This window comes from Biomphalaria glabrata, chromosome 15 (assembly GCF_947242115.1).
Source record: "Biomphalaria glabrata chromosome 15, xgBioGlab47.1, whole genome shotgun sequence".
Classification (NCBI taxonomy): Eukaryota; Metazoa; Mollusca; class Gastropoda; family Planorbidae; genus Biomphalaria; species Biomphalaria glabrata.
Genome location: NC_074725.1, coordinates 31,904,004 through 31,926,033, shown reverse-complemented (window position 1 = coordinate 31,926,033; position 22,030 = coordinate 31,904,004). Strand labels below are relative to the sequence as shown.

At 37.7% G+C, this 22,030-nt stretch overlaps 1 protein-coding gene across 1 annotated transcript in view; it reads right to left on the bottom strand.

Moving 5' to 3' along the window:
- Positions 1–21,595, bottom strand: part of LOC129923070 (uncharacterized) — a 31,154-nt gene extending 9,559 nt beyond the window's left edge. Inside the window, exons 1-2 of the mRNA XM_056012031.1 lie at positions 21,386–21,595; positions 19,478–19,610 (exon numbers count right to left, since the gene is read on the bottom strand). Of these exons, the coding sequence (XP_055868006.1) occupies positions 19,478–19,610; positions 21,386–21,595 (343 nt within the window). The remainder of the gene's footprint in view (positions 1–19,477; positions 19,611–21,385) is intronic.
- Between the last annotated feature and the right edge of the window lie 435 nt (positions 21,596–22,030).

The following is a 22,030-nucleotide window of genomic DNA, read 5'->3' as shown; positions in this document are numbered from 1 at the left end:
CAGGTACCCACGAGAGTTGGGTGGGCTCAGGGGCACTCTAACACATCCCAGTATTCACCGAGATTTGAACACAGGAAGCTAAGCGCTTAACCACTCGGCTGGACCGCGCCCCTATAATTAAACAAAAAAGTAAACCTCCCCTTTTAGACCTTGTGGTCTATAGGGCAGAAGATGTAAAGGTCATCTGTTTCTGTGGCCTATATTGGACCTCATTCACCAATCGTAAACAAACAACATTTTGCCACGTGGTTCTCTATCTCTTCTATACAAATTATGATATACTTTTAATACACAGTGGCTGTAACGTGACAGTTTTTTTTTCTTGTTTTATCAATATGATCAGATAAGCTATCAAAGGCAGGTTCATCTATGAAACAACCAGATAGACCTGTTAACTACCTCACCCTAAGGTCAATGTACCAATCACAAAGAGGAGTGGCTCAACCAATGGGCATCAGGAAACACAGGCAGAGCCATGTACAAAGAAATGACTAGGCTTAACAAACTGGACAGTATTAACTTCCTCCCCCGCAAAGAACAATCTACAATCTTCCAACTAAGAACAGGACACACACCACTATTAAATTACCACCTGAACAAAATAAACTCCACACAACTCCCCCTTTGCAGACACCGCGCCCACCCCTTTGAAACCGTAAACCATATCCTCTTTGAATGCCCCTCCCTAATCCACCTTACGCACACCCTACTTCCACTACAGCCCAACATAACCAACACCCAGTACGGCAGTGCTGAACAACTGAAGAAAACAGCACACTAGTTTTCCTTGGCACAGTCTGCAAAAGAGCTCGAAGCTCAGCAGCAGTAAAGCTGGCTAGAAGAAGAAGAAGATCAATATGATCACGTGACTAAATGTTTGTTTACGATTGGTGAATGAGGTCCATTGCCAAGTGAAAAAAAAAAAAAACTTTTTATTCCCATTATTACACAATACATATCAAAGATCCAATATTAAGTTCTGTATGAAGAGGTATTAATCTTTAAGATTCTAATACCGCCATGAATACATTAACCTTTGCGTTGAAGGTCAGGTTTCGAATGACGTCACACCGCTACACAGTAAACACGCGGTCTCCGCGTCAAGAAGAAAAAACAGCAAACGTGTTACCCAGCATGCAAAGAGAGAGCACTGGCCAGCTTAGACCCGCTGGTGATGGTCAATGTGGTGGTTTCGGTATAGCCAACCTGTTCAGGGTCGCGGTGGTGATAAGTAACGGAACGGGTCGTGACGACGTCATCACCAGTGGGCCTACCGACATGATAGCATGAAACGAAATGTAAAATTATCACTATTTGAAACAATCTTGTCGATTTCTATAGAATATGTCCTTTCTTTTTTTTTTTTAACTGACTTCCTTGAAATAGTTAAACTATATAGTAACTGCCTCGTCTTCTTCCTGCTTCTAGATTGTAGATAACCGAAAACTGACCTTTTTTTGTTTTTAAAAATTTTCAGTCTTTAGTCCAGGGGTTCTCAACCTGTGGGTCGATTGACGATTTGCCAGGGGTCGCCTAAGACCATCAAAAATTTGGATTGTTTTTTGTCTATTCTTCTTTTGCTGTATGTGTGTGAGGGTGGGGTGGGGTAGGGGGCCGCGGCTGAGTGGGGAATTGTAAAAAGGGGTCTCCGATCTTAAAAGGTTGAGAACCGCTGCTTTAGTCAAAGCGCACAAGTCGTAGAAGATTTATGAACAAAGGGAAGCAATCACACACATTTTGACAGCTCATTTGTATCCTTTTGGACGTGTTATTAAAAAATAATTCGATCAATATAAACGACAGAGAAATATGTAATGGATTTTTTAAATTTTGTATATAATAACCTACATATGATGAACAAAAGTACTTTAACCATCAACCATTATGGACATCTAATTTTAATTATCACCATTTAATAGTTTTTTGTTGTTGTTTGTTTATTATAGCTTTTATATATCGCTACTTTCATGCTTATAGCATACTCTCCAATCTCATTTGTGAACCAGTAATGGGGGGGAGGGGGGGAGGGGGTATCTAGGAGTTGGTTTTCCGTGCTGCCTTTAGGCGTTCAGTAAACACAACTCTGCCCGAGTCAAGCGCACTTGGCCTCTCGACCACGTTTCCCATAAATAGTTATACATAATATACATGTATGAAATAAACACTTATACATATTCAATGGCGATAGCACTATATAATCTCAACCCCCAGGCAAATGACACTCGGGCAGTATTCCAGAAATGGGGCGTTGGGGGTCAGGGATATTTGATATTGTGTTGATTGTTTTGGGGTAGAGGATCCTTGTATCATTTTTCTGTCTCTGGTGGTTTCAAGAGATAGGTAGTATGTCTTTGCTATTAAATATTATTTTTTACTATTATTATATTTTTAGGTTAATCACTTTTCAATTGTTTATGATTTAATACTTGTGAATTATGAGAACTTACAAATAAAAAAAAAGAGGCCACAAAAGAGGCATGAGGGCCCATAAAAGAGGCATATAAAGCCCAAAAAGGAGGCAAGGAAAAGAGGCCTAAGGCCCAAGGATTCCTATGATGATAAAGCTAAAATTTCCCCCCCCCCCAAAAAAAAAATAATAATTAATGTTTATCTAAACCAAATTTAAGTACACTGCTGATCCAAACTAATTGATTTTTCTATTCGCTTTTTTTATAAGTACCTTTGTAATATTATCTTGTTTTAAATCTAGCATTCATTAGTTATTAAGAGCTAAGTAATCTCTCTTACAAAAAAGGTATGAACTTCATGAAGAAGGCATTGTTACTTGATTCATAGCAGCTTTAAAAGTAAGAAGAAGAAGAAGCAACAGAGAATGAATACTCGTTCGTTTCTAGCATAATAATAATAATAATAATAATCGTAACACCTCTGAGTCTACTCAGCTCTAATGGGTACCTGGCTTTAGTTGGGGAAAGTAAAGGCGGCTGTTCGTTGTGCTAGACACACTAAAAAAGTAAAGTTCCCATTTCAGACCTTGTGGTCTATAGGGCAGATGATGTAAAGGTCATCTGTTTCTGTGGCCTACGGTTAACGAGGGTGTCATGTGGCCAGCACAACGACCAACCGCCTTTACTTTTCCCCAACTAATGTCAGGTACCCATTACAGCTGTGTGGACTCAGAGGCGCCCAAGGATCCATAAATAAAAATCCCAGCCTTAACCAGGATTCGATCCAGGAACCCTCGGTTCTGAAGCCAAGCGCTTTACCGCTCAGCCACCGCGCCTCCGCTGGACACACTACACACACGTTAACCGTAGGCCACAGAAATAGAAGGCAATTACATTATCTGTTGTATAGACCACAAGGTCTAAAATGGGAACTTTACGTTCTACTTTACTTGTTAACAAACAAAATGTAGGCTCAAGGCGCTGTGATAACATTACAAACATAAACACGAGAGCTAAAATGACAAACTCATCTTAAACAGTTTTGAACAGATAGGTCTAATTGAAACTGTATACTTTTTTAAAACATGTGTATAATATAGTCTCTAAATGAACAGTTCAAACAACTAGTTATCCTGCAGGAAAGTTTCCCTGGTCATAAGTTATTTCCCTTTGGACTATTTTCACAATGTTCCCGACTGTTTCCCGCCCTTCTGTTTCCGGTCTTCCTGAAAGAAGACCGAAGTAAGACATACTTAATATATATTACAGAATAGTTCAGTTTTACAATGAAAGTTTTACATACAAGTGAATTGAGAGGACGCCTATAAATAATCCTATATTTAGAGTTTTTAAATCGACCACACTGCAAAGAGGGTGAGTTCCGCTTAACAACGGGGTTGGGGACCAGAAAGTCCGTTGTTAAGTGTGACCCCCGATTAGTAAAAGTAAAGTAAATTTCCTCCTTCAATGTCATCTGTTTCTGTGTCCCACGGTTAACGAGGGTGTCATTTCGCTACCACAACGACCAGCCGACTTTACTTTTTTACAATTAATGTCTGACTAGAGTTGGGTTGACTCAAAGTCGCAATAAAGATCCCAAATTGAAAAATCCTAGTCTTCACCAGGTTTCAAACCAGAGGCAAACCGCTTAACCTATCAGTCACCGCGCCTAGGTTTGGGTTAGGTATTAATCATTTTTTGATAGTAGAGCATAAAGTCACTTTTTGTTTTTCATACACTAGTCGCATTTAAATACTAATAAAGTTCCCCTTTCAGGCCTTTAGAATTAGCGAGCAGGGTGTCATGTGGCCAGCACAACGACCAACCGCCTTTACTTGCCCCAACTAAAGTCAATTAGAGTATGTTGGACTCAAGGGCGCCCTAACAATCCCAAAATTCCAAATTCCAGTCGATACCGGGACCATAATAATAATAATAATCTTTATTGATTGTCCATAAGGAAATTTGTCTTACAATTTGTGCGTTACACCAAACAAAAAACATTTATAAGAAACCAAAGTGTACATTCACACCCAGACTCACTCATAATTTACATGTGACAAAGTTTGTACCAGATTGTTCTTATGTAATGATTTGATTGCCAGGGGAAACAAAAGAGTGTTTGTGTCTGTTTGTCTTTGCTATCGGTGTCTTCGTATCGCTTTTGTGATGGTAAAATCACAAAATCCTGACACAAAGTGTTAAGTTAGGCGCTTAGCTACTCAGCCACAGCCTCCCATATTCTACTAAAGGAGGTAACATATTTTATCCATATAGTGTAGACCCTAACCGCCTACAGGCACTTTTTCGTTTTTCAGCCATGTTGGTGGGATACATTTTGATAGTACAACTGAAAAAAAAAAAAGCTTATATTAAGTGTAAAACATCAATTAGTTTGGAACAGTCATGTAATTACAATTGTAGTGTATAACTACAAGAAATAGTAAATCTTTCGATTAAAAATATTTTCATAAAACTGTTTTTGTTAAGCTTTTAGCTTTCTCAATGCGATATGACCCTGGAGCAGTTGGGAGAGGGGACGAAAGGGGGTATCTTTGTGAATGTTTACATGACAGCCTTTTAAATGCCACTGAAACAGTTTTCATCATCTGCCGCAGAGACCGCGTGATCTGAAAGGGCATATGTGGCGTTACTTTGGCTATTTATTTAACTTAAAGTTAAGGTTGACCTTCTTCATTTGTTGTACAATTCAAAGAGTTAAACGCATTTATTTTGAATTCTTTTGTATGTTTTCTTTTAATGACTTTTGCTTTGTTCCTTCAATATATAGGCCTAGGTTACACTTTTCTTTTTCCCTTACGAAACATTTGTTTTAAGTGTCTGTGGCATTTTACGTCTCAGGAGACGATCTTTTCCCTTTGCAAACTTCTTGTGTGATTAAAAAGGCCGATTTGTTATTAGTGTACTTAAAATATCTGACAACTTTAGGGCTTCAAAGATCAAAACATCATAAATAATTCATCTTCGAGGCTTCCTAGATTGTGTTTGGGCGACTTGTCATGACATATGTCCATTTGTCATTATTTAAAGAATACTATGAAAACAATGTATCACAAAAGTCGACAAATTATTGACATCTTTATTTTGTTTCTTTTTAGTGATTATTTGATGCCGTAATATTTTGATTTCGAAAGTACTTTATGACAGGCGTTCAAAACCATTGATGTTCTAGGTGGTGCTGTAGATTGATGTTCTAGGTGGTGCTGTAGATTGATGTTCTAGGTGGCGCTGTAGATTGATGTTCTAGGTGGCGCTGTAGATTGATGTTCTAGGTGGTGCTGTAGATTGATGTTCTAGGTGGCGCTGTAGATTGATGTTCTAGGTGGCGCTGTAGATTGATGTTCTAGGTGGCGCTGTAGATTGATGTTCTAGGTGGCGCTGTAGATTGATGTTCTAGGTGGCGCTATAGATTGATGTTCTAGGTGGTGCTGTAGATTGATGGTCTAGGTGGTGCTGTAGATTGATGTTCTAGGTGGCGCTGTAGATTGATGTTCTAGGTGGTGCTGTAGATTGATGTTCTAGGTGGTGCTGTAGATTGATGTTCTAGGTGGCGCTGTAGATTGATGTTCTAGGTGGCGCTATAGATTGATATTTAAGGTGGTGCTATAGATTGATGTTCTATGTGTTGCTGTAGATTGATATTTAAGGTGGTGCTGTAGATTGATGTTCTAGGTGATGCTGTAGATTTAGGGTTCATTTTGTTAATTATAATGTTCCCATGCTTTATTAATAATTTCCATTTTAAAGCAATATCTTACACACAAAAAAATCACATATTTTTTTTCATTTTAATAACTATTATTAATATTAGCTTAGTTTATCTATGATTATTAAATAAACATTGAGAAATCTTTGGTTCGGTAACAAATTATTGTGGCAAGCGTGGTCGAGAGGCTAAGTGCGCTTGAACTTGGCTTGTCTTGGCTACCTAGAAGGGGACTCGAGGTTCGACACCCGACTCGGGCAGAGTTGCGTTTACTGAGCGCCTAAAGGCAGCTCTGAAAACCAACTCCTAAATACCCCCTCCCCCCCTCCACAAATGAGATTGGACCAAAGCGCTCTGAGCATGCTAAAAGCATGAAAGTAGCGCTCTATAAAAGCTATAATAAAAAAAATAGTCAATACTTCGTATTATCTCTCTAGCTTCCCATCTTAAGTATATATTAAAGATTCGCATCCATTAAAGACTGGGATTTTTTAATCTTGTAATATTAATAGTTCACCAAGCCCGACAATAATTTGGGGGGAAAGGAAAGGCTCTTGGTCGTTGTGCTGGCCTCACATCACCCAGAAACAGATGACCCTAGCACCATCTGCCCTATTGATCGAAGAAAAGTCTGAAAAGGGAATGCCCATGCAATATTTAAAGCAATATCTTTCACACAAAAAAATCACATATTTTTTTTTCATTTCAATAACTATAATTAATATTAGCTTAGTTTATCTAAGATTATTAAATAAACATTGAGAAATCTTTGGTTCGAGAGGCTAAGTGCGCTTGAACTTGGCTTGTCTTGGCTACCTAGAAGTGGGCTCGATGTTGTGTTTACTGAGCGCCTAAAGGCAGCTAAACTCCTAAATACCCCCTCCCCACCCCCTCCACAAATGAGATTGGACCAAAGCGCTCTGAGCATGCTATAAGCATGAAAGTAGCGTTATATAAAAGCTATAATAAAGAAATAGTCAATACTTCGTATTATCTCTTTAACTTCCAATCTTAAGTATATATTAAAGATTCGCATCCATTAAAGACTGGGATTTTTAATCGTGTAATATTAATAGTTCACCAAACCCGACAATAATTGGGAGGGGGGGGGGAGGGGGGAAGGAAAGGCGCTTAGCCGTTGTGCTGGCCTCACATCACCCAGAAACAGATGACCCTAGCGCCATCAGCCCTATTGATCGAAGAAAAGTCTGAAAAAGGGAACGCCCATGACAGTTCCAGGATTTCATGTTCTCCTGTTAAATTGTATTGCTGTTTGTAAACAAGGGCAGCAGAAAATGTAACATTTATTAGTATTTGTTACGTGAAGTGGGGAAGCAATGCGGTGAACGGAAGTGACGTCAAAATTTGAAAATTCCCCCATCGCCCCTACTTGAGGGGGGGGGGAGGGCTAGTGAGTGTTTTTTTTACATAAAATCTTAAATATTACGCAAAAGGCAGCTGGCCACAAAGAGGTCAAGCCCCCCGGGCCCCAAATTAATGGCGAATTCCTAGCTAGCTGCGTATGTGTATGTACCGGCCAGTGGTCAGCAATCTCCAAAACCAGAAGAGGCAAAGATTTTTGTGAAGCTTTGAGGGTAGCTGAACTCCGCCTTTATTAGAAAAAACTAAAAACTAATTTCACGGCTAACAATGACGCGCCCGTTTTCAAGAAAGAGCGATTTAAAAATAAAACAAAGTGAAAGTTGGTCGTCAGGAGTTATCAGCGGCATGGTCATAAGTATTCTAATCGTTCTCAACTCTTAAATGATGTCCACCACACTTAAGTCTTTGATCATTAAGTCATGCGCAAATTGAATATTATATATATTACATCCCCCAAATTCAACAGAAGTTCTATAGCGAAGTACACGCTTAGATTTATAAAATATATTATAAGGTTTCTCATCAAGAATGTAAAGTGGAAAGGGAAACACTATAAACGCACGTGTCAAAAATTATCAAAAAGAATTCCAAATCATCATACTTATTATTATTATCGCGCCATTTTCATGCTCATAGCATGCTCAGAGCGCTTTTGGACCAATCTCATTTGTGGACCAGTGAAGGGAGGGGGTATCTAGGAGTTGGTTTTCCGTGCTGCCTTTAAGCGCTCAGTAAACACAACTCTGCCCGAGTCGGGTGTCGAACATCGAGCCCCCTTCTAGGTAGCCAAGCCAAGTTAAAGCGCACTTGTCCTCTAGACCACTCTTCCCACTTATATATTAGATTAAATCAGGGCTTTAAGTAAGTCAAAGTCCTACCAGCACAATTAAACAATAAATAAGAAATAAATATTCAATAGTGAGCTGGAATGAAGAGACCAAGGATGAAGTGACCGAGGATGAAATGACCGAGGATGAATGACGGGAACGAAGTGACCGGGGATGAAATGACCAGAATAAAGTGACCGGAGATGGAGTATCCGGAATTTGTTTTTCTATTAAATATTACGCTTTTATCTCATGTCATGATGTCGGATGTCAAAATAAATTTCCCCGTAAAGAGGTCAAGCCCCCAGTGTCCCCAAATCCCATATTATGCCACTGCATTAAAGACTCAAAAGAAAAGCCATTATTGAAGACAGGTACAGAAGACAAAAAAACAAACAAACAACTAAATAGACCGCCAGCGGACAACGACTTTGCATGAATTATGGCAAAATATGCAGGTCGCAATTGGGTCTGCATAGACCTGTGAAACAAAGCACGCATTCTTACTCTTTCGAATCGAAGACATTCCCATTATAGATTTATATGGATGTGGCAAAATATGTAGGTCACCGCAGGGGATGCATAGCCGCTGGAAATACTGCAATCCTCATTCATCTTCGCCACCATAGACAACCCTTATATACATATATTTTATTATTTATATATATTCATAAGAATGCTGTTGATGTTTTTTTTTTTAAAGAATACATTATTTAATTTATTTAAAAAATCATCCTTGTTATAAATATTAACAAATATGGATAAAATGAAATGAAAATGATCTAAACATCTACATTCTTCTTCTAGCCAGCTTTTTACTGCGGAGCTGTTAGCTCTTTCTGCAGACTATGCTAAACAAACATAGTGTTTTGTTCTCTTCGGCACTGCTGTACAGAGTGTTGGTTATGTTGGGCTGTAGTGGTAGTAGGGTCTGTCTAAGATGGATTAGGGAGGGGCATTCAAAGAGGATATGGTTTAAAACATCTACATCCAGGGGCGGACTCGGTGTCAAAATTGGCCCGGGCGTTACCATATAACCCGGCCCACAAATGACATGTCATATTATATGTGTATAATATATGTAGATAAAGTTTGATAATGTGTCAAATACTGCATGTATGCTTGCGTAGGATTACATACTGTATTTTATTTATACATGTAGCCTTTGTATTCTGAAAACTATTAACAGTACAATAGCAGTCTTAATAAGTTTGAAATGAATATATTGTTATATCTCTGCTCCTACATTGAAGCGTATGGTGCGCACCAGGGCACTGTTAAAGACGAGTGAGTGGGTAGAAACAAGATGGTGGACTGTTGATTCCGGTCAAGTAGATAGAGAGACAGGATAGAGATAGGTTAGAAGCTTAGAACCGCCTGAGTTGTAGAAGGGATCATTGCCAGTGTGGTCAGCGGGTCAGAAGCAATGTAGTTTGTCTGGTCAGGAAGAAGTCTTGTGAGGAAACTGGAAAGGGTCATTTCTGTTAGTGTATGTATCCTATTGTTCCTGAGACACGTAATGTAACCTGTGTTAGTGGCAAGATAGAGAGCCCTGTTGGAATGATAAGACATAGGCGGCAGCAGTGAACGGTGCATGTTAGTGGAAGGCAGGGGCGGAGACAGTGAACCCTGCAGGCCAGAGCAGCTAAATGAACTCATAAGACTTTTATGTTGTGATCGTCTAATACCTTGTAAAAAAAATATCTCTTCACCTTTATCTTTCGTGGAGTGTTTGCCCTCGGTTACAATAGTATGAAATGTTACGTTATGATATTACTTCTAGATGACAGATGTTACTTTAAAGAAAAAAGAAGATAATTGCGTCCTAGGCATTTCATGTGTCATGTCACTGGGTGTCTGATAAGTCGTTGGTTTTCCTGGCTGACTCAAACAACCTATTCCATTTAAATATTAGAGAAAGCAGAACGTTTAGAGGGGAACTTAATGTGAAAAGCTCTTGCTTCGTCTTAGTACATTCTCAAAAAACGCGAATTTTATAAGAATGTACCATGACCCATTATTTATAGGGCCTGATTTAAGTATGTGGGGACCCCGGGGAAGGTTTTTTGTGGAGGCCCCCTACAGTTTTTCAAAAGCTTTGATGAAATTCCACTTAGGAATAAAAATACTTATATCTAAAAACATGCTAAATTTAGTATCACTTTGCATTTTTTTAAACATTTAATATGCAAATTTTAGTTTTAAGAAGTGTATAAATTTGAGTTTGTGGAGGGTAAGGGCCGGTAAGGTAGATGTACTGCCGTAATTCCGGAGCTGCATTCCTATATTACGAGCATGCCACAAGCGGACACACTTCACGACAGCGTTGCCAGCCGACCTAAGTTTTAAAGTGTTAGCTTTAAAAATAAAAATAAAAAGATGATTACAAGTTTCAGAGACGTCGACATACCGACCTATTTATATATTTCCTCGGGGATGTAGCCCCGCCTGCCCTCCCTTAAGTCCGGCCCTGATTATTTCAACTATAAATCTCCTTTCATTAAATATCGGATGTAACAGCGCTACATAAAACCAGTTCATTAGTATAAGAATGTACGTCTTTAAGGACTTCGAACTTAGCAGACGTTTGTACATGCCGACCAGCAAAATGATCAGGCCAAACACAACCACGAAGACATCAAAGCAGTGCTGAAGTCCATGGCGCTCGTACATAACAAAACATTACGGTCTGACGTTTTGCAAATGATAATAAGTATAGTGAAAAGTTTTTGATACTCTAGTTGAATTTTAAACAAAATTAATTGTCCAAAAAACAACTTGAACATCTCTTTCTTGCTGCTGTCACTTTTTTTGCAAGTTGTCTTAATTGAAAAAAAAAGTATCTGGTCACGACCAGACCGGCCCATTTGGTACCGGCCCACCGGGCATTTGCCCGAATGCCCATATAGCCAGTCCGCCCCTGTCTACATCATTTATTCTTAATTTTTCCAACTTTTAAAGTAGGATGAACATTAAGTTTTTAAAATCAAGGGGAGATAGCTCTAGAATTTAGAAATTCTGACCGTCGACCAGATATTCCATATCAAATAGGCCTATTTGATCTTATATGCATTTTGGAATTTTGTTAATTATTTTACTTTCATATGTAATAAAATATTTCCATCTTAGAGAAACACTTTTGATACATATACTAACATAAAACTATTTGTTTTAAATATTATTATTGATATTTAAAGCTCTTTCAAGCTTAGTTTCTCTAAGAATATTACAGTAACATTGCGAAGTCCTCATCATTTAAAAGAATATTCTGTAATTCTTTTGTACATTATCTGGTACAGAAGATTTTCGTACCTACTGTATTAAGTGAATGTTACAAGACTTGATTTTTTTTTTATTTCGGGATCTTAAGGACGCCTCTGATACCATCCAGCACTAATGGGTACCTGGCATTAGTTGAGGGAGAAAAGATATACGTTAACTGTAAATTTCTAGGAAAATCATTTTAGTCGTTTTGTGAACAGCAGCCGCCCACCTAGTATTTTGAGCTCATGAATTTGCAAACTTGATAGTGGAAAATTGAACAAGATTTCATAATGTTAAGTGTATCCCAAATAGAACATCGACATCTAGACTTGAACAATAGAAAAAATGTGAAGCCAAATGTGGCAAACTATTGTCAAAATACTTTTAAAACACATCGTATCTTTCTAATAGCGTGTATATATATATATATATATATATGTATGTCTGCATGTATTTATGTATGTATATGTGTGTGTATGAACGTATGTATATATATATATATATATATATATATATATATATATATATATATATGTATATATGTATGTATGTATGTATGTATGTATATATGTATGTATGTATGTATGTATGTATGTATGTATGTATGTATGTATGTATATATGTATGTATGTATGTATGTATGTATGTATGTATGTATATATGTATGTATGTATGTATGTATGTATGTATGTATGTATGTATGTATGTATATATGTATGTATGTATGTATGTATGTATGTATGTATGTATCTTTGTATGTATATGTGTGTATGTATGTATGTATGTATCTTTGTATGTATATGTGTGTATGTATGTATGTATCTTTGTATGTATATGTGTGTATGTATGTATGTATATGTGTGTATGTATGTATGTATGTATGTATGTATGTATATGTGTGTATGTATACATACAAGTTGTTATGGCTCTTCCGCGGAGTCGAATGTAATCAATGAAATAAACAGGAGGTAACCTTCAACTAAGTCATGAACACCGGCGAATAGCCACAACAATCAATATAAGTAGTCGACGCTAGTATTAAACAATAATAAATACTTTAATACTTAAGAAAGGATCCGACCAATGTCTTTCAGTAAAGCCGTATATCTATTTTTTTATTTCTACTGCTCCACACACAAAGCGTCTTGTTTGTAGTGGTCACTTTTCGCTAAGTAACACTTTCCCCTTATTTCCGAAACAAATACTGAAATCCAATCATGTCATAACAACTCCTCCCCCTCCGTCAAATAAAAATTGCCTGTCAATTTTTTTTATCTACTGTCCATTGTGCAAGAAAATCTGCTGCCCGAGGACAAACGCAGACGACAAAAAAGAAAATCTAAATCGACCACATGTGGAAAATGGTTATGCTTGCCCTGGATGTGGGAAAATATGTAGGTCACAGCTGGGGCTGCGCAGCCACGGAAAATACTGCATTCCTCACTAATCTTTTGACTCGAAGACAAGCCTTATTATTGTTATTTTTATGTATATGTGTGTGCGTGTGTATGTGTGTATGTATGTATGTATGTATGTATGTATGTATGTGTATGTATGTGTGTGTGTGTGTGTGTGTAATTGTAGTTGTAAATTAATATATATATTTTTTTTAATAATGCAGTTGGTTTTCTTTTAAAAAGAATACATTGAATTTATTTAGAGATTATCCGTTGTTATAATAATGAAAAATCATGTATAAAATGTAATCACAATGACCCAAACATCTACATTATCTATTCTGAATTTTCAAACTTAGAAAATATTACAAACATTATTAATTTTCAACCATGGGGCATAACTATAGAAATCATTAGTTCTGGTTGTCGGCCAGCTAGCTATTCCATATCAAATATTTAATTTTTATGTTCATTTTTTATTTTGTGTTAACTGTTATACCTTAGATATGAATAAAATATTTCCATCTAGGTGCAATATTTTACACAAAAAAACTTACATAACTTTTTTTTATTTTAATTACTATTATAATATTATGAAGTTATCTCAAGTTTAGTTTATCTAAGCATATTCAATAAACGTTGATAAATCATTTAATTGACCGATGGGCTTTTGATTTTCCTGTAATCTCTCTATGCTCAGGAGATACCATCTTGCTATGTTAAGTGTATAGTAACCATTTAGCATCCTTTAGAAGACTTGGGATTTTACATTTCGAGATATAAATCCGCCCCTGAGTCAATCCAACTCTAATGGGAACCTGGCCTTGGGGAAACGTAAACGCCCTTGGTCTTTGTGCTCGTCACATAACACCCACTTTAACAGTGGGCCACAGAAACAGATGGCCTTAGCAGCATCCGGTGCGTGACGTTTCGGCGCAGCCGTTTTGGCGCGAGATGCTTTGCCGCTAGCCTTTTTTAGCGCAGGGTACGTTTTGGCACGAGATATTCAGACTATTATTTTAAGAAACATATATCTTTTATAATAAGGTTTATGTCAGTGATGCCCAAAATACGGCCCGCGGGCCAGATTCGGCCGGCGACGTGGTTCTATCCGGCCCGCCGAAATGTTGGCACAAAGTAAAATCCTCCCTCCCCCCCCCTTTTTTTTTTCAATAGAAAATTTTGAAAAATGAATTCTAACCTACTTTAGAATCTCAGAACGTAGAATCTACCGGGAAAAGTGAACGGATCTTTACTTTTTTTGTTTGTGGAACATGATAATAAGCCAAGCATGACCAACATATTTGCTTTATAAAGAAAGTGTGGCTGTTTCAGATGAGGGAATAAAACCCGAATTATTGGTCCGAATAGCACAGTCCACAGCAGCCCTTTCAAAACTTAAAATAATATGGAAAGATAAGAGCTTAGCCCTAGGCACCAAAATCAGACTGATGCGCTCTCTGGTCATGGCCACATTTTTATATGCTTGCGAGTCGTGGACGTTGAATGCAGAGCTTGAGAGGAGGATCCTAGCAATGGAATTGAGATGCTACAGAAGGATCCTAGGCATCACATTCAAAGACCGCATCACAAATCAAGAAATCAGAGACAGAGTTACTGTAGCGATCGGAGCCCATGACGACCTGCTAACTATTGTGCAAAGACGAAAGCTTAAAACCTTTGGCCACATTACAAGATCTACGGGGCTCGCAAAGACCTTCCTTCAGGGAACAGTGCCAGGTAAAAGAAGAAGAGGCAGACAGAAAAAGCGATGGGAGGACAACATTAAAGAATGGACGGGCCTGCCATTGAGAGAGGTTCTAAACAAGGCAAAAAAAGGGAGGAATGGAGAAAGACGGTCGACAAATCTTGCTTGGTGCCCCAACGGTCCAACAGACTAAGGAATAGGTCCGGGGTCGGCAACCTGCGGCTCGCGAGCCACATGCGGCTCTTTGGATGTGAAGTTGCGGCTCTTTATTTCCATACGCAAATATTATTTATTTTATCGAAACTTTTAAAAAATAGTTCTGAATCGTTTAATGAGTATTAAGCGCCGATTCGATTTCTCAGCCACTTGTACTCGCTTTTCGCCACACCCATCCCCCTTTACACGCGTCGTCACTATTGTCAGTCTGTCAGAAGCTCTCGAATGACGCCGTCGTCGGATGTTTCTATGTAGGTTTTAATTTGCTTTGACGCAAGACGATTTGGCGTCTTCACCACGCACTTTGACTGTGACTGTTGTTTAAGTAAATGAGTTAGAAGCGAATTATCTTCTCAAAGTTAGAAGCAATCTACAAGTAATGCTATTCTGGCTAGCTTTGATGCACCACTAGAAATTGCACAAAAAGGCAAACCATTTACAGATGGTGAGTATGTCAAAGACTGCGTCATACGTCATTCTGCCTTACAATAGATTAGTCTTGCGACTTAAAGACGGCACAAGTTGCCCATTTGTCAGGTATATGCTATAGTCATATCCTCTTTGAATGCCCCTTCCTAAGCCACTTTAGGCAGACCCTACAACCACTCCAGCCCAACATAACCAACACCCTGTACGGCAGTGCTGAACAACTGAAGAAAACAGCACACTTTTTTTTTCCTTGGCACAGTCTGCAAAAGAGCTCACAGCTCAGCGGCAAAAAGCTGGCTAGAAGAAGAAGAAGGATCGCTACCGCTCTCATGACAAATAAGAGGGGACGATAGAGCGAATGCTATGCAAAAATACCTTGCAAAAATACCTTGAAGACAATAAGATCGATTTAAATAAAATCATACGAATAGCAACTGATAGAGCCAGAAGTATGACAGGAAAAATTGAAGGGGCAACAACGATTCCTCGAGCAAAATAAACCAAGAAATTCTTACTTTTCACTGAATAATGCACCAAGAAGCGCTTTGTGCCCAAAACGATTCCGACTGAATGAGGTCATGAATTTGGTAATAAAGATTATTAATAGCATCTTGTCAAAAGCTATGACTTTCCAAAGGTAAGGTGGTGAAACGTTTTGCTTTGTGCTTGAATGAAATAAATACATTTCTAAATGAAAAAGGCATTTATCACACCGAATTAGAGAACAACAAATAGTTGCAAGCATTTTACTTTATGATTGATATAACAGAGAAATTAAATGAGCTGAATCTAAAACTGCAAGGAAAGGAAAACCCATCATATGTTTTGGTACAAGAATAGGTTTATTTTGAAGCAAAATTAATTCTTTTTGCAAAAGATATTCAGTGCGGTCAATTACTTCTTTTTGAATGTCTAAAGCAGTATCTCGATAAAATCAGTGCAACTTTTGACACCAATTACTTCAGCACAGTTATTTAGAACAAATCAAAGACAGATTTGTGCAGTTCAAAACCAACAAAACTATTCTAGTATTCCTAGTACACCATCTCAACACAAATAGTAACGAAATCCACACTGATACATTTAGAATTGATACTGGATCTCGAGAAATGTAATTAATCGATTTAAAAAGTAAAGCTTTGTGGGATGAGACATTTACAGAGTTGAAAAGCAAGTTGGAAGTGTTAGAGGTCCAGAAATGTAACGCCACAAAAGTGGACAACTTTAAAAGGAATGCAGCGAGTTGATTCGGCGCATGGACTAATCTCCCAGATCGCTACAGTGAGGTGAATAAGTTACCATTTGAAGTGCTGACTATCTTTAGATCGACATAGTCGTGCGAGAAGGCGTTCTCTTGCATGAATAGAATTAAAAGTAAAGTAAGAAGCCAACTAACAATTGGAAAATTAGAGTCGTGTTTGAAACTAAGAAAACAAGTTACCATATGTGCCAAATGTATCCAAACTTTCTAAAGCCATACAAAGCCAACGCTCCCGTTGAATTTTCTTGCTCAATTGTTTGTTAGTGAAGTACTTGTTGTTGTTGTAAGTAAATGTTTAACTGCTTTAGTTATTACTGAATTTGTATAGCCAGGAAAACCAGTGACTTGGAAGAATTTAAGTCATTGGTTAATATGCATGACTAAATGCATGACGCGTAGGACGTAATCATCTTCTTTTTTGAAGTAACGTCTGTATTATATAAGATAAGATATGATTGGCCTCTTTAGTCACACAAGAAGTTGCAAAGGGAAAAGATCGTCTCTCGAGACGTAAAATGCCACAGGACAGGGCATATCTTATATATATATATATATATATATATATATAGATAGATATATAGATATAGATATAGATAGATAGTTAAATAGATATTATTTAACTTATTGTGAAAAACATTACTTATGCATGAATTCGTTTTTTTTTTCATTTTAAAAAAAGCATTGTGTGAGAGCTATTTATGATTGGGACGAAAAAACTTTGTGGCTCTTTAAAAACTTCTAATTTTATAAAATTGTAATTTTTGGCTCTTCCGACTCCAAAGGTTGCCGACCCCTGGGATAGGTAAAGGTAAAAGGTAAGTGGCTGTTTTAAAAAACAACAACATATAATCGGCATTACGAAACAAAAATGGCGGTATTCATGGTATAAGTCGCGAATTGTTAAACTACTCCTTGAGTGGAAGATTGCTGGGAATATTCACTAAAAAAGAAACCAGAAAATGAGTCGGTGGTAGATGTAGCTACAATGTTGCTCATTGTAAGTAAAGAAATGAAGCCATTTTCCGAATTAATATCTCATTAATTAATGTAGTTCTGGATCCACTAGTTTCTAATCAAATAGTTTCATATCAATTTTATTTCGTTTTTGAACCTTTTCGTTCAAGCGGCACGAGTGTCGGAAATTAAAATGGCCCTCAGGCCAATTTAGGTTGAGCATCACTGGTTTATGTCATTATTGTATTGTTGCATGTATAGTTTGAATCCAACCCTCATCCACCGAATTTTTTTTAGTAAAGATTTTGATATTTCATGAATAAGTCAGATTCCTACCTAAGACCATGGTTGGTTAGTTTGGTTTACATGTTTCGGATGTTCCTTCAGAGTTGAAGATAGTTTACTTCCTAGTCCAAACCTCCCTTAGGACGACGGGGGATGGGAGCGGGCAGGGTTTGAACCCGAGACCATCGATAAATCCGAACGACAGTTCAGCGTAAACCGCACGACCAGGCTGCCATGCGAATACTTTCCTCTTCCTCTCTAAATCATATGCGAGTTCTATGTATTAAATATTATCCACTGCTTTCTATTTCCAAAAGAAAATTTAAAAAAAAATATATTGAAATTAATTTTATATCCTTAAAAGCTAAGAAACTTTTAAAAGATAGGTTATAATTGCTTTTAATTGATAAAATTTTAGGCTAAAGGGTAGAAAAACAAGACTCCCTTGGGGGTGCCTAAGGGGAGAGCGAGAGCATCCTCATTGCACTGCGCGGAGTTGTAAAAAAAAAAAGCTCCCACAACCTTGTCACAATCCAGGCGCTGTTCTTCAAGGGGCCGTTACATAATAAATGGCGTGTCCCGCACGGTTAGCCTGGTATAGAAAAGGAAAATGGCGGGGGTCTTAGTGTACGCGGCCTCTTGCCGCGAGTTTGACTCACTCGCCAGACAAAACATTGTACACTGTTCTCATTCAGGCCGGTGAGAGGGAGATCTTCTTCACTTTTGCTGGTCTAGAGTCCCAAGAGCCGAGGGCTCAACTCTACCTGACAGTTTAAGAAGAAGAAGAAGAAAGTATCAATTGGTTTTGTTTATAAATTAGCGTCATTAAGTAAATAAAGATTGTTGAGTTCAATATACAAACATGCACAAGCTGAAATATGTGAAACTAAAACACGCATATACATGCAATAAATTGTGTATGCCATTTGTTCATTCCCATAGTGAGAACTATGAAACTACGGATGACTTCCTGGTCGTGTGACATTGTCTCGTGATTTATCTTCTGGAAAGTCCCGATTCAAACATTTCCTGACGCAATCCCACCCCCCACCCCCCGGCCATCCATTGGGATGTTCGTTTGAATGTTATAATCCTTAATATTTACCTTTATATATCCCTTAGAGGCGCGGTGGCTGAGCGGTAAAGCGCTTGGCTTCCGAACCGGGGACCGGGGTTCAAACCCTGGTGAAGACTGGGATTTTTACAAAACAACAACCAAATAGACCGCAAGCGGACAACGGCTTTGCCTGCACGATTTACGGCAAAATATGCAGGTCGCAACTGGGTCTGCATAGTCATGTGAAACAAACACTGCACTCATTCTTAATCTTTGGAATCAAAGACATTGCCATTATAGATGTATATGAATATGGCAAATATGTAGGTCATAGCTGAGGGAAAATACTGCATTCCTTATCTTAGTCAACGAACACAATCCTTATTATATATATATATATATATATATATATATATATATATATATATATATATATATATATATATATATATATATGCTGTTTTTTTATAAAGAATACATTGAACTCATTTAGAAAATCATCCTTATTATAAATATAAACAAATAAGGATATAATGTAACGAAAATAATTTAAACATCTACATTCTTCTTCTTCTTCTTCATCATCTATCCAGGTTTTTGCTGCTGAGCTGTGAGCTCCTTTGCAGACTGTTCCAAGGAAAAATAGTGTGCTGTTGTCTTCAGCACTGCCGTACAGGCTGTTGGTTATGTTTGGCTGAAATGGTAGTAGGATCTGTTTAAGTTTGATTACGAAGGGGCATTCTAAGAGGATATGGTTTAAAACATCTACATCACTTATTCTAAATATTCAGACTTTTAAAGTAGGATACACATTAATTTTTAAATCAAGGGGGATAGCTCTAGTATTTAAAATTTTTGGAGGTCGACCAGCTATTCCATATCAAATATTTGATCTTATAGACTTTTTAAACATTTTGTTAATTATATATCTCAAAGGCATAATAAAATGTTTCCATTTTAGAGAAACATGTTTCATACAAATACTAACATAAAACTATTTGTTTTAAATATTATTATTAATATATTAAAGCTCTTTCAAGCTTAGTTTATCTAAGAATATTAATTACACAATACAAAGTTTTTTTTTTTAGTGGTTTCGTATTCGAGTAGTTCCTTCTGTACTCTTACCTGGCACAGGAGAGTATCCTATCCAAAGTATAAAGTAAAGGTTCGAATCCTGATACCATCCATCTCTAATTGTTACCTAGCATTAGTTGAGAAAAAGTAAAGGCGCTTGGTCGTTGTGCTGGCCACATAACACCCTCCTTAACAGTGTGCCACAGAAACAGATGACCTTAGCACCATCTGCCCTATAGAATCAGCGGTTCTCAACCTTTTAAGCTCGGCGACCCCTTTTTACAATCCCCCTCTCTGACGTGACCCCCCCCCACCCACACACACACAGCAATAGGAGAATAGACAAAAACAATCCATATTTTCGATGGTCTTAGGCGACCCCTGGCAAATCGTCAATCGACCCCCATGAGGGTCGTGACCCACATGTTGAGAACCCCTGCTACAGATCGAATGGTCTGAAAAGATAAATTTCTACTATTAAATCGTTTTGCTCTTTATTATGTGCAAGTCTGTTACCATACTCATTAAAAATTAATAGTGTCTAGTTACTATCTCCACGTTCCTGTCGCTTGAGACCCTCTGTTTCACTAACACACGAGAGACACCCCCCCCTTTTGTAGACACTGCGCCCACCCTTATGAAACCGTAAACCTTATCCGTTTTGAATGCCCCCTTCCTAATCCACCTTTGGCAGACCCTACTACCACTCCAGCCCAACATAACCAACACCCTGTACGGCAGTGCTGAACAACTGAAGAAAACAGCACACTTTTTTTTTCTTGGCACAGTATGCAAAAGAGCTGACAGCTCAGCAGCAAAAAGCTGGAAGAAGAAGAAGTCACCACACTTATTAAAAATTAATAGTGTACCACGAAGTCTAGTTACTATCTCCACATTCCTGTCACTTGAGGCCCTCTGTTTCGCTAACACACGAGAGACTGTCACTCTGACACCGACAGTTTACCATGTAGATTGTAGAGATACTTCTTAAGTAACCAGCTCCGCGATTAACGAAAGATAGTAACAGACAGTTACAGACAGATAGTAACAAACATAGTAATAATAGAGATATGAGTTGTACTTCTTTTCAGTGCACTTTTAGAATGTTCACTTGTTTGATGTGCACTTGTTGGTTTTTATTTTTTTTTAAATTTCGCTTGCTTATGAACATATGTTGAACGTATAATAACTTGAGCTGCAAACAGTTTTAAGTGCACTTTTATAAGCACTTGTTAATGTGCACTTGTTTAATTGCACTTCTTTGATGTGCACGTGTTTGATGCGCACTTGTTTAATGAACACTTGCTTAATGTGTACTTGTTTGATGTTCATTTGTTTGATGTTCACTTGTTTAATGTGCACTTATTTGATGTGCACTTGTTTGATGTTCACTTGTTTAATGTGAGCTTGTTTGATGTGCACTTGTTTAATGTTCACTTGTTTAATGTGCACATGTTTGATGTGCACTTGTTTGATGTGCACTTGTTTAATGTTCACTTGTTTAATGTGCACTTGTTTAATGTGCACTTGTTTGATGTGCACTTGTTTGATGTGCACTTGTTTGATGTGCACTTGTTTGATGTGCACTTGTTTGATGTTCATTTGTTTAATGTGCACTTGCTTGATGTTCACTTGTTTGATGTGCACTTGTTTAATGTGCACTTGTTTGATGTGCACTTATTTGATGTGCACTTGTTTGATGTTCACTTGTTTAATGTGCGCATGTTTGATGTGCACTTGTTTGATGTTCACTTGTTTAATGTGCGCTTGTTTGATGTGCACTTGTTTGATGTTCACTTGTTTAATGTGCACTTGTTTGATGTGCATTTGTTTGATGTGCACTTGTTTGATGTGCACTTGTTTGATGTTCACTTGTTTGATGTGCACTTGTTTGATGTGCACTTGTTTGATGTGCACTTGTTTGATGTGCACTTGTTTAATTTGCACTTGTTTGCTATGCCTTTTATTCATATGCCTATGTTTAATATGCACTCGATTAATGTGCACTTGTTATATATGCATTAGTTGTGCACTTAT